Source organism: Scyliorhinus canicula, chromosome 1 (genome assembly GCF_902713615.1).
Source record: "Scyliorhinus canicula chromosome 1, sScyCan1.1, whole genome shotgun sequence".
NCBI lineage: Eukaryota > Metazoa > Chordata > Chondrichthyes > Carcharhiniformes > Scyliorhinidae > Scyliorhinus > Scyliorhinus canicula.
Genome location: NC_052146.1, coordinates 249211413 through 249225456, shown reverse-complemented (window position 1 = coordinate 249225456; position 14044 = coordinate 249211413). Strand labels below are relative to the sequence as shown.

At 43.7% G+C, this 14044-nt stretch overlaps 1 protein-coding gene across 1 annotated transcript in view; it reads right to left on the bottom strand.

Annotated features, from left to right (window-relative positions):
* The window catches only part of ppp2r5a (protein phosphatase 2, regulatory subunit B', alpha isoform), a 288446-nt gene extending 275789 nt beyond the window's left edge, over positions 1-12657 (bottom strand). The window contains exon 1 of the mRNA XM_038811016.1: positions 11933-12657. Coding sequence (XP_038666944.1) covers positions 11933-12092 — 160 coding nt within the window. The 5' untranslated portion in view covers positions 12093-12657. The remainder of the gene's footprint in view (positions 1-11932) is intronic.
* Positions 12658-14044: the final 1387 nt, after the last annotated feature.

Genomic DNA, 14044 nt, shown 5'->3' with positions numbered 1-14044 from the left:
GCCCGCCAAAGGTATTTCTGCGGCCCACCAAGTCATTAAAAAAAAAAAAAAAAAATTTTTTTTTTTTTATTTTATTTTTTTTTTTTTAATTTTTTTTTAAGGTTAATGCGGGGGGGCTGTTGGGTTACTTACTGGTATAGGGTGGATACGTCGACTTGAGTAGGGTGATCATTGCTCGGCACAACGTCGAGGGCCGAAGGGCCTGTTCTGTGCTGTTCTATGTTCTATATGAGGCGCCCAGAATCATAACCGGGTGAAGTAATTATTTTACTTAATATACTATGCGGCCCTTTGTGAATTGTGAATTTCTGAATGTGGCCCTTGCACGGAAAAGTTTGCCCACCCCTGGGCTAGATGATGTGTGTGATTGTTGCGCCGGGGGGGGGGGGGGGGGGGGGGGGGGGGGGGGCAAATCACACTCATATGTTTTGGTCCTGTCCAGAGCTGGAGGATTACTGGAAGGAGATTTTTAGGGCAATCTCAAAAGTGGTGCATGTGAAACTGGACCCGGGCCCTTGGGATGCCTTATTCAGGGTGTCAGACCAGCCGGGGTTGGAAACGGGTGCGGAGACAGATGTTCTCTGCTTCGTCTACTTGATCGCCCGAAGGCGGATCCCATTGGGATGGAGAGCATCCTCTCCACCCTGTGCCCTGACATGATGGGTGACCTGTTGGAATTATTAACTCTTGAAAAGGTTAAATTTGAACTGAGGGGAAGGATGAAGGGGCTCTACAATTCGTGGGCGTTATTCATTAAGCACTTTCAAGAATTGGATAATAACATCGAACGTTAGCGGGGTGGGGGGGGATGGGTGGGACTGCGTGTTAATGGTGACTATGGCCAATTCCTGATTCCTTTTTGTTATTTGTTTATGTTAACATGCGGGCTGCTGTTTGGGGGTTTGGTGGGAGGATGGGATTGTTGTTGTTGACATGGGAATTGCCTGTATTCGTTACTGCTTATTGTTTATTTTTGGTGGGTATAAATTTGGGAAAAAATGTGGACAAGGAGAATAAAAATATATTTTTTTAAATACCCATTTCCCCCCTCATTTCATAATATTATGGCATAATTAATTACTAAGTTTGATAGTAGGTAGATAATTTACTTTTGATCAGCCACTGCAGGTCTTGGGATCTCACCACAATATTTTGTGAATATTCTGCAACAACTTTCTTCTGGAGAAAATTGTTTCTATTGAGAGCAATGGTACATTCATTCGGATAGAAAATTAAGTAAAGCTATGCTAATTTTCCTATTGACCTTCGAATACCATTAAACTTAGTTGAGTGCATACTATGCTGCTTACAGTAAAACCAGCACAGCACCAAGTAAAGTGTAGTTAACACAAGTTAAGCAGTTTGCTCGTGTAGGCATTTGCATTAACCAAATGTTAAATACCTAATGTCTTTGTAAACTGTTCTGTCAGTCCCTCAGGCAGATTAAACCTCAATTTTAGACAATCTTTTCTTTTTCATATACATAAGTAGTTTTTCAGTGATAAATTCCACCACAGCATCTGCCAATCCACTTAATACAGCATCTGAACTAAGTTACATATTAATCAAGCAACAGCATGAAGAACAAATTCCAACGGCCACTGGATTTGTTTTCTGCAGCATAGTTAGAGTACTCAAAAAATCTGAAGACATTAGATTACAATTTACACAACGGATATAGTAAATTATATTGGGCTCTTCCCTTGCCACTCATGCAGATCCTCCTCATCAACAGTCTAAAACAAACATGCATAACGCTGAAAGAAATTGATACGTCCCATTCGACTTTTATCTGAATGTTATATTAAATCAACTCGAAAATGAACAAGTGAACTGCAACCAACTAATTTGGACTTTGTTGAAAACTCTGGAGACTCCAAGAACTTTATTAAAATAATTTACTGCATGCACACTCCCATCTACCAGCTGGGTGCAAACCCCATTTGAACAAAAATTTAAAATTGACAAAATTGAGGCTACAGCCTTTTTGCAGCACTTTAACTTAACTCCATAAATAGACAAAGTTGCCTTGAAATCAAAAGATGCAACTTTATGCATGCTGCAAGCCTATTAATCATCCCATATTTACACTGGCAACCACGTTACCTGTCCATCACATTATAGTTAAAATTAAGTCAGATTTACGTTATAAGATAATACAAAGAAACTGCTAAACAAAGCAAGCTGCTGACAGTAAATTGTGACAGAATTCTGTCAGTTGCAGATCTATCCAGATTATTATTTGTTTTTGTGCAATTTTTCAAACCAAATTCATGCCTTGCTGATTTACTAAAATTGTTTTACGGGCAGCTGGCTGAGATCAATATGTCTCTAAGAATCTACACCCCTAGCTATTATGTAAATAGAACCTCAAAGGGAACTGTCCAATCTCTGTTTATGTGGATTACTTAAGAAGCATTGGAAGCAAACCAATTTCTGTATTTACCATCCCACACAGGGGAAGCCTCTCATCCACCATTAGAAATGTTACTTGATTCTATGGGTATTAAAAATTAAAATCAGTAAATCTGCACGGCAGTCCTTATGCCCTTGAATTTCACTTTGACTGAAGGAAAACAATCTGATCTTCCCTTGCATCAGTTTTTCATTTCCTTTCTCACCACACTGCTATACAATCAACGGCCAACAAAGGACACTGTCGAGTTCATTTCTTATTTGAAAGCTTTTGATCAAAGGCACGTGGTCTAACTTATTTGCAGTACTCAAGAAAACTACTGAAGGCTTTAAGATTTTATTGCTTTAAAAGAAACACAATGAGTTGAGCTTTATAAACTAGCTAGAATGTTTTATTTATTTTACTCATGCTTTCATTAATCTCACCTCATAATGACGTGATTCATAGCTTTCAGTTTATTAAATATTTCAGTCAGTTTACAGAGTCAAATGTTCCTCAGGCTCCACTCCATTATAAGGCAGCACAGTGCTGCCTCACAGCGCCGAGGTCCCAGGTTCGATCCCGGCTCTGGGTCACTGTCAGTATGGAGTTTGCACATTCGACTTGTGTTTGCGTGGGTTCGCCCCCACAACCCAAAGATGTGCAGGGTAGGTGGATTGGCCAAGCTAAATTGCCCACTAATTAGAAAAAATGAATTGGGCACTCTTAAATTACAAATATTGACAGGACTGGCAGGATTTCTGTGGGGCAATGTCAGAGAATCATAGGATAGTGGGTTACAGCGCAGAGGGCCATTCGCCTTGTCCAATCTTCACTGGCTCTCTGAAATAGCAATTCAGCAAGTCTTACTCCCATGTTTTCCCCATAACCCTGCACAATGAATCTGCCACCACCTTCAAGCCAGGGAGACACAATGATTAGGACTGCTGCCTCACAGCACCAGGGACCGGGGTTCAATTCCAGTCTTCGGTCACTGTCTGTGATGACTTTGTAGGTTCTCCCAGTGTCTGTGTCCGGTTTCCTCCCAAAATCTAAAGATGTGCATGTTAGGTGGATTGGCCATGATAAATCACCCCTTAAGTGTCTAGGGATGTGCAGGTTAGGTTATGGGGTTACGGGGATAGGGAAGAGTCGGTGTAAACTCGATGGGCCAAATGGCCTCCTTCCACACTGCAGTGATTCTCTAATTCTTTTTTTTTTAATATATATTTATTCAAATTTTCAGCCGATTTTCAACCAAACCACCCCCCCGGCCCCTTACAGAAAAAAGAACACAACGCACAAGAATTATACATAGGGATTTCCCCAAAATACAATAGCCCCCCATATAACAATAAGAACACAGATCGGGAAACACCCCACCCTAACCCCAACGCCACCCCAAGAGGGAACCTCCCCCCCACCCCAGGTTGCTGCTGCTGCTGACCTCCTCACACTCAGCGAGAAAGTCCAGGAACGGTTGCCACCGCCTGAAGTACCCCTGCACAGACCCTCGCAAGGAAAACTATATCCTCTCCAACTTGAGGGATTCTCTAATTCTGTCAGGCACTCCGAATCCTAGCCACTCACCGCATTAAAATAAAAGTTCTCTCATGGATTCTAGTGCAGAAGGAAGCCATTCGGCCCATCAAGTATCCACCGGCCCTTGGAAAGAGCACCCTACCCAAGCCCATGCGTCAACACCATCCCTGTAACCCCACCCGACACTAAGGGCAATTTATCATGGCCACCCGGAGGAAACCCACAGACACGGGGAGAATGTGCAGAATCCGCACAGACAGTGACCCAAGCCGGCAATCGAACCTGGGACCCTGGAGCTGTGAAGCAACTGTGCTAACCACTGTGCTACCGTGCTGCTCACATGTTACCTTTGGCCCTTTTACCAACTGCCCCATGCCCTCCAATTCTTAACCTCTTTACAACACAAACAATTTATATTTGGACCCCTCTACATGATTTGCCTTTAATAAATCAGTGCTGCATTTCCTTAATTAATCCACCCTGTCAAAATGACTTTTGTCAGGGATTTTCTGTTCTAAAGGTTTTCCCATCACCAAAGTTAAATTGACTAGCCAGTTGTCGTTGGGTTTGATCCTTATACCTTTTTGAACAAGGGTACACCATTTCCAATTCTTCAATATTCTTGCACCACCCCCACATTCAAGGAAAATTGGAAGAATATGGCCAATACCTCTGCACATACTTCCTTCAGCATCCTTGGAATGCATCCCATTCAGTCCTGGTGAATTAATCACTTTTAATAGTTGCTAGCCTTTCCAATACCTCCGCTTTATCAATTTTTAACATATTCAGTATGTCAATTACATCCTCCTTAACTATGACTTTGGCAGCATCTTCGCCCTTGGTAAAGACAGATTCAAACTACTGCAGCCATGCCTGCTGCCTTGACTTATAGATCCCTTTTGGTCTCTACTTAGCCCCAACCCTCCTCTGACCGTCCTTTGATTATTTTTATACCTGTAGATGATTTTGGGATTACCCTTTATATTATTTTTTAAAATATGTTTAGAGTACCCAATTAATTTTTTCCAATTAAGGGGCAATTTATTGTGGCCAATCCACCTACCCTGCTCACCTTTGGTTTCTAGGGGGGAGACATATGCAGACATGGGGAGAATGTGCAAACTCCACATCGACAATGACCCGGGGCCAGGATCGAACCTGGGTCCTCAGCACAGTGAGGCAGCATTGCTAACCACTTTGCTACTGTGCCACCCCGGGATTACCCTTTTATATTCGTCGCCAGTCTTTCTTACACCCACTTTTTTTCCTAACTCACAGGTCCCTCTGAACCATCGACAGTCAGCCTGGTTCTCATGTATCATCACCTGACATGCGCCATAAGCACTCTTTTCCTGCTTCATCTTACTGCCATATCTTTTTGGAATCTGTTCACAATAACTTCAATAATTTTCTTAAGCATTTATCTGTGCACAATGAAAATCGCTTATTGGCACGAGTAGACTTCAACGAAGTTACTGTGAAAAGCCCCTAGTCGCCACATTCCGGCGCCTGTCCGGGGAGGCTGGTACGGGAATCGAACCGTGCTACTGGCCTGCTTGGTCTGCTTTAAAAGCCAGCGATTTAGCTGAGTGAGCTAAACCAGCCCCAATAGTCTTAAAAAACAGAACAGGCACCCAAGTGTACTCAGATATAACAGTAGAAATTTCTGCCAAATGTATCAGAAGCTGTCAACTGGGCAGATACATGGTTGAGTGGCTAGCACTGTAGATTTTTTGGTTAAAGAAAAACCTTTCATGCCACAATTGCCACACCTGAATTATGAACTAGTGAGGGGGAGCTTGTGCAAGAGGAGTGGGACGGCAACAAGTATCCAGGGCAGGAAGAGGACCCAGGAATAAGGGAACGTGGTAAAAGGGAGTATGTACAGTGCGGTGTGCGGAGTAGGTGTGGGTGGAAGGGAGCGAGGGGGAGACAAAAGGAGCATACAGAAGGGTCTGGGTGAGCTTGGGTGACAGCTTGCTTGCAAGACAGAACGGCAAGTGTGAGACGGCGGGACAGCAGGAGAATCCAGGAGGCGGGGTGGAGAAAGAGGCGTGAGTGAGCCTGGCTAGCGGGTGCATGGGCTGTGGAGTTCACAGGGTGTGGGGTTGAGGGCAGTGCGCACCCTGACTGGACAAGGGGGAGGGGGAGCACATCATGCACTGGTGGGACTGCACGGCAACAAATTTTGGTGGGAGGGAGGCCACATGAGACAGGGTTTGGAGGAACTTGGCACACAAGAGCATGTGGGGTGAGGAGTAAAGGCACATTTGCATGGCAAGGTTTTGAGGCAGCATGCTCTCGTCAGGGAGTGGTAAGTGAGCAGGTTGCAGGGGGATTGCGCACACTGCAAGAAGTGGGTAGCCCACACATGGCAGGGGATGGGGTGTGACGCATGGGTGAAAGGACAGGTGTGCCGGCACAGCAGAGAAGGCACAGGGGGTGGGCACTTGCGTGCAGAGGCTAGGAAGGAGAGCACTGGTATAGTCAGAGATGTAAGAAAGGGGAGCGCACATGCAGCAGGGGACCTGGCGGAAAGGTGTGAGCATGCACGGTGGGGTTGCATAAGCAAGAGGGGAGGGGGAGTTTGTGCAACAAGTTTTAGGGGAGGGGAAACGTGTGTACCACAGATTATGGGGAGCCTTTGCGGCAGGGATTGGAGGTATGCCTGAGTGGAAAGATGGATGCTTAGCCCCAGAGGAGTGAAAAAGGAGAGCGAGTGAGAGGGATAGTTGCGGTTGCATGGGCTGCAGTGAGGCAGATTGCACAGGTCACAGCTACAGGAGCACGGGTCACTGGGGTATCAGATCTCGGCTCCCAGAAAGCGCACAGGATCAAGTAGCCAGGAAAGGGAGCGTGCACGCAGGGGTCAATTACTGCGAGTGCAAGTGAGCAATAGAGCGAACAAACTCATGAACAGGTAGTAGACAAAATAGATCAATCTTTGGACAACCTCTGTTATGATTACAAAATTAGAAATACCTCCTGATCCAAAGTGAAGCTAATTTTGGATTGCTTAGTTGAATTACCAATTTTAAAAAGCACATATAAGCTTTGGATATTGAAATTAGGCAAACATGACAGGACTCAACAATTCAGCCCTGCAATGACAAGTGTAACATACTGATTTTTGTTTTTAAATTACTAAGCATTATGCTGCCACGTGGTTTCTACACAGCACAGAAACAAGCATAAAAGCAAGTTAGTGCAGTTGCTGGAATCTGAAACAAAAACAGAAAATGTTGGACAATCTCAGCAGGTCTGACAGCATCTGTGGAGAGAGAATGGAGCTAGTGTCGAGCACGGTAGAATAGTGGTTAGCACAGTTGCTTCACAGCTCCAGGGTCCCAGGTTCGATTCCCGGCTTGGGTCACTGTCTGTGCGGAGTCTGCACGTTCTCCCCGTGTGTGCGTGGGTTTCCTCCGGGTGCTCCGGTTTTCTCCCACAGTCCAAAAATGTGCAGGTTAGGTGGATTGGCCATGATAAATTGCCCTCAGTGCCCAAAATTGCCGAGTGTGGTGGGGTTACTGGGTTATGGGGATAGGGTGGAGGTGTGGGCTTGGGTAGGGTGCTCTTTCAAAGAGCCAGTGTAGACTCGATGGGTCGAATGGCCTCCTTCTGCACTGTAAATTCTATGAGAAAACTCTTTCTCAAAGCTAGAGAGAACTGGAAATGGTGAGATTGATATTGTTTTTGGGGTGAGGGGGTGGGGATGTGTTTGGAGCAGTGGGCTGGATAGAGGGTCAGCAATAGGTAGCCATGATAGGCACTAGTAATGATGTAGAACCTTTCCAGACTTCAGTACGTCCCAAAGCACTTCAAAGCTAATGATGAGCCAGTAACAAGAGGCTGTTACGTCATTTATTTGGCCTATCCAATGAAGATTTTAGTAAATAGGTTTCCCCCCCCCACCCCCCTTTTTTCTCAGATTTTCTCCCTCCTTCTTTTGGAAACACTGACTTTTTACTTGCATTGCTCCATGAGCCCACTCAAATGGTCAAGCCCGATCCAGTCCTCACCAAAAATGCAGAGGGATTATTGGACAGTGTTCAGGAGTCGAACTGCTATCAAATGTTCCTCTTGGTACCAGGAGTAGCAGTCCTCACTCAAATACCACAGCAGAGGTGAATTATTTCAGCAAATTTATTAAAACACTATCATTCCATAAAATAATGTTGATTAACAAAATATTGTCACTACATATCACTTCAATATTTCATAAACAAATCATGAATTACTTGCATGGTTGCTACTGAATCAAATCATGTGTCAAGCATTGCAAAGCAACCAGATAAAGGTTTGAAACATTATTTGTGTTTATCTCAGGGATAAAGTTATGCAACACCCTCAGGCTGCTTTATCATATTAAAGACATTTTCTTAATAAGAAGTGTATATGTTGATTATTGTTGAGTGACTGCTGATAGAATACATAACATCCAATATCAGATAATGTTATTAAAATCTATTAGCCCAAAGAGCAAATAGTCACTAACAATGTTGTACAATTAGATTTGATAACCAGAAATCATCTTTCATATATTTCACAGCTATTTTTATTCATACTTATGTAACTGCAGGTACTGTACAGTTTATCCAGAATTCATTAGTTACATAATCAGATGAATAGGTTTATAATATTTGGGTAGCAAATTTATTTGCATTTTAACATAAAATTACTCATAACAGCATTTTAAATTTCAAATGGGAAACATGGATTGTTTGAAATCACTTGCATTTATGCAATGCTTTTGACATAATAAATATCTCAAGGTGCTTCAAAGAAATCAAAGCTGAGTAACAATACGGGAGCTGCAGAGATGATTAATAATGAGGTTGACAACATTGATGTGGAAAAGGCTTCTGAAGGTTAGAAATGAGGTTTAAGAAAAGAATTCGAGGGGAAAAGGCAGAGATTGGTTAAAGCTGTGCCAAACTATGATAGAAAGAGGTGTGGAGGAGAGTGAAAGCATATAGTAGAGGCCCTATAGGCAGACCAACTTACATTTGTACAGTACCTTTAACATAATAAAACTGCTCCTGTGAACCTCCAAGAGACTTGTAAAACAAAGTATGACACGAAGCCACAAATAAATATTAGGTCAGGTGACAAAAAGCTTGGTCAAAGATGTAGGTTTTAGAGTGGCTTTATGGAGGAAAATTAGTTGAGGTGGAGAGGATCAAAGGACATAGATTGAGAGGTAGAGGGGTAGAGGTAGAAAGGCCAAGAACATTATATATGAATATGGAAGCTGGTGAAACCGAGAGAGGGAGACAAATGGATTGTTAGTAACAGTGTAAGTTGCAGACAGTGAAGTTTGTGTTGCAATTCACACAAGAGGAAAATAATGCATTCCACCACATTTTTGCTGTAAGCAATTTCAGTACAAATACATAAAGGAAGGAAATATCATGGGACACATTCACACATTGGAAAGAATCATAGAATCACTACAGTGCAGAAGGAGGCCATTCAGCCCATCGACTCTGCACCGACCCTCCGAAAGAGCACCTTACCCATGTCCACTCTCCCATCCACCCCACCCCACACATCCCTAGACACAAAGGAGCAATTTGGCACGGCCAATCCACCTAACCTGCACATCTTTGGACAGAGGGGAACCGGAGCACCCTGAGGAAACCCACGCAGACACGGGGAGAAGATGCAAACTCCACAGAGTCACCCAATGCCAAAATTGAACCCAGGCTCCTGCCGCTGTGAGGCATTAGTGCTGACCACTGTGCCACTATCAAAAAGATGGATGTAAGCTCGCATCTGAGAAATGATAATTAACATCTTTTTTTTTAATGTACTACATGTTTTCCTTGAAATTACACCTGGGAGAGGGAACCGTGAATTACTACAATTGCAGTTTTAATTTACTACTACAGGCGAATCATTTTTATTTCACCGTAACACCTATTTATGCACGTAAAAAGAAAATAGAACATTTTACAAATTTAGAAATTTAAATTACATTTTTGAAAACTTCAGTCCCCACTACCACCCACTAAAGCCAAATATTATGTATAGCAAAACATATAAAATTTAAATAAATCTCCAACTTCAGAGGCAACACGGTGACTAGCACTGCTGTCTCAGCTCCAGGGACCCGGGTTCAATTCCGGCCGTGGACGACTGTGTGGAGTTTGCACTTTATCCAAGTGTCTGTGTGGGTTCCTCCTGGGTGCTCCAATTTCTTCCCACAGTCGAAAGATGTGCAGGTTAGGTGAAATGGCCATGCTAAATTGCTCCTTCGTGTCCAAAAGGCTAGGCGGGGTTACTGGGTTATGGGGATAAGGTGGAGACATGGGTTTAAGTAGGGTGCTTTTTCCAAGATCTGGTGCACTCGATAGGCCAAATGGCCTCCTTCTGCACTGTAAATTTTATGATTCACAATTCTAGCAGCTTAGACATAGATCAGTATTCTATATCGGTAACAAAAGCAACAAATATACTTTTTATTTCATGGTAATAGATTTTATAAAACTGACTGAAAATCAATTGTTAGAGCTGCATGGTGGCGCAGTGGTTAGCACTGCTGCCTCACGGCGCTGAGGACCCGGGTTCAATCCCGGCCCCAGGTCACTGCCCATGTAGAGTTTCCACCTTCTCCCCATGACTGCGTGGGTCCCACCCTCACCAACCCAAAAATATGTGCAGGGTAGGTGGATTGGCCACAATAAATTGCCCCTTAATTGGAAACAAATAATTGGGTACTCGAAATTTATTTTAAGAAAATTAATTAATTCACAATATCGAGTTTTTACATTCCATTACATTGAACTGTCACCTGTGTAGTAAAATTATGCAATTGTAAAAACTGTATGCGTCAAATTGCTCAACGTACTGAAGTGAATGAGAAACAATATCAAACAAAAAATGGACATATTTGGACATAGTCTCAAGAGATGTCATCTTAAAATGGAATTGCAATATTTTTTTTAAAGCACTACAATAAGGATCAAAACAATAATTTGATGATGTTGAAGACTGCTAAATTAACTTAGTTTAGTTGAGTAAAGGGTAAACACCTTTACTGCAGGAAGTAAATCATAGGCAGATGTGAGAGAACCTGGTGAAAACATGAATTTCAATACTTCTCAATGAGAATGGGGAGTAGTTTCCAAACTTCAATACTATTGTAGATTATTATGAATTATTTGGGTGCAAGGAAGATACTTTGATGAAGGAGTCGGGGACAGGGCATAATCTGCAAATCATAATAAATTGATGGGTAGGTGCAAAAGTTTATAAATGTTCTAACTTATATTGGTGTGTCAAGTATTAAAATCTCTTGCTGCTAAGTACAAAACATGTGTAGTCTGTACCTTGATCTCTAAACCTCGATATTTTGATGGATGAACCATAGTGGCATCTGAACTTGATATTTTGATGGGGGAGTGGGGTTGCTCTCTGAATGTGTTGCTATCCAAAACTGGGTACTTTGACAGCCGCTCTTCGAACACTTAGTAGGTGAATGGTGATGCCATTGTGTGATCTCTGAACATTTTACATTTTGATGTGCGAGTAGAGGAAAATCTTTGAACCAAGATCTATGTTCAAGATATTTGATTGGGTGAGTGATCTCTGAATCGTCGTGTTTCGATGGCGGGGAGAAAAGAGAGAAAGAGCATGAGGGGGCGGGTATTCTCTGAAACTTGGTACAGTGCTGCTGTAACCAGGAGTGGTCCCTGAACCTCGATCTTGTGATTGGCGAGTACCGGTATTCTCTGAAACTCAATATTGTGATGGTGTGGGGGTTAGTTTCTGAACGTGGATATTTCGAGTTGGGGTGCTTTTTCGAGAATGATGAGTGGACAGGAGGTGCTTTCGATACTTTAATATGTAGGTGGTGGGTTATCTTCAAGCCTGGGCATTTTGATGCCCTACTCCAGGTCGATATTTTGATCGATTACCGGGGGGGGGGGGGGGGGGGGGGGGGAGTGTTTTCTGGTTAAATTAACAGGATTAGTGCAGGGATCTCTTTACCTTTGAGGGGTGGGAGAAGCAGAATCTCGACCGGGCTGCTCCGACTCCTGAATTGCGACGATCCCTGCGACCTCTTCTGCCTGGCCGCTTTCCGCACGGATTTCCTGGTAAAACCATCCACTTTTTCCGCCGCTGTCACCACGGCCGCCGCCGCCGACATCTTCTTAAAATTAAAAACTGGCGACCACACACGCGGACGGGGGGGGGGGGGGGCGTTAGAGAAGCAGCAGACGATGAACCGTGTATATGTGAATTGGATCCAATAAATAGTTTAAAGTAACCGTAGGGACGGGTAGTGGTGGGGGTTGGTTAAAGAGGAGCAATTGTTTTTTAAAGTGCAGGCGATAATACGGAGAAGTTAATGTTGGCGGTGAGGGCCGGAGCTCAGTCCCCCAGCCCCCCGCGGCCTGCTCCGCTCCACTGGCCCCCTCTCCTGGGAGGGGCTGTCGGCCGTTTCCCCCCTCCCTCAGCCTTCCGCCTCACCGCCAACTGGAGCTGGGGGCTGACTAACACGCTGTCAATACCCGCGACTTGTCGCCTTCCCTCTCAACAGCTCTCTGCGTGTCCATCAAAGGATGGGGGCCGCCACCCGCGGAACAACAACGGCGACAATTTTTTTTTTTGCACTTTTTTTTTTTCAACGGCCTACAACCTGCTCGAGGTCAATCGTGGCTTTAATTTTTTTTCTGGGGCGGGAGGGGGGGGGAAAGAGCACCAACTGTCGCCGCCTCCCTCGCGCGCTCTCCAAAACACACCGATTGAGTGGGGTTCAGCCAATCTCGTTGAGCGGAAATGTGGGGGATGGCTATGATTGGCGTGCAGCCCGCCCAATCGGGAATCGGGAAACCGCATTCCTCGAGCGCATCCGCGCAGTTTTGTCGTCATCTAGCCAATCAGGCGGGCCCAGGGGCGGGGCGAGGGCCTCCAAATTCGGTTGGCGGCGGCCATATTTATTCTGAGGGCATGTGACAAGTGGAGCCGATGGGATTGGCTGTTGGCTTGTGACCGCGTCGTGTTGTGGGTCTGCGCGCGAGCAGGAGCAGAAGGCGGAAATGTTCTTTCCGGCTTTAAACGATGTACTTCGACATCGTTCTGTTTGCGACTTTCTGTCTCTATTCTTTAAGGTGTTGTACGCCCTAGTTACCCACCGCATTTGTTTGGTTTCCCCATTCTTATAAATCGTTGAGGTTACATTTTGAAAATGCTGAATTAAATGTGCGCAAGTTTTTTTTTATCGATACACAGGCTGTCTTGTCCAGTGACATCTTATATTTGTGATACCTTATTGGATATGTCCTCTAACAGGCTCAATTACTATTACCTTTTTAAAAATTAACACGGTAAGCTTCACAAAGTTAATACCGATTTTAATTTCTTTTCAGAAAGCAGTGTACTTGATTTCTATAAATCAGATGTAAAATAGTTGATGTCTGAGCACGTCTTTCGGGCACAGACGCGGTCATTTCGATAATTTTATTAATGCAAAAGCAACTTTACAGAAACGTCCACTTGCTAACTCGAGGTTACATTTTGTTCGTGGAGTAATTTTACATTTAAAATGTTCAATCTTTTCATAAAATCATAATTGCAGGCATTTTAGCTGTACATGGAGATATTCTATTAAAATTACGGGTCTTTTTTTATCATAAACTAAAGATAAAATCGATCTAAATATCAAGGCATGTATAGAATTAAATAAAATTGTGACTCAGCAAGTCAGACAGGAGTTATGGAGAGTTAGCATTTCATGTCAATAGTCTTTCATCACAACTAATCTGATGAAAGGTCATTGACCTGAAATGCAAACTATTTTCACCACCACAAATACTGTATGACCTGCATTTTTCCAAAATTTTCTGTTTTTATTTCAGATTTCCAGTGGTTTGCTTTTGTATTAAGATTGCTGTTACAATACTGGTTTAGCTCACTTGGCTAGACAGCTGGTCCGTGATGCAGATTAAGGACAGCAGCATGAGTTCAATTCCTGCACCAGCTGAGGTTATTCATGAAGGCCCTGCCGTCTAAACCTTGTCCCTCACCTGAGGTGTACTAATCCTCAGGTTAAATCACCACGAGGCAGCTGTTCCCCTCAAAGGAGAAAGCAGCCTATGG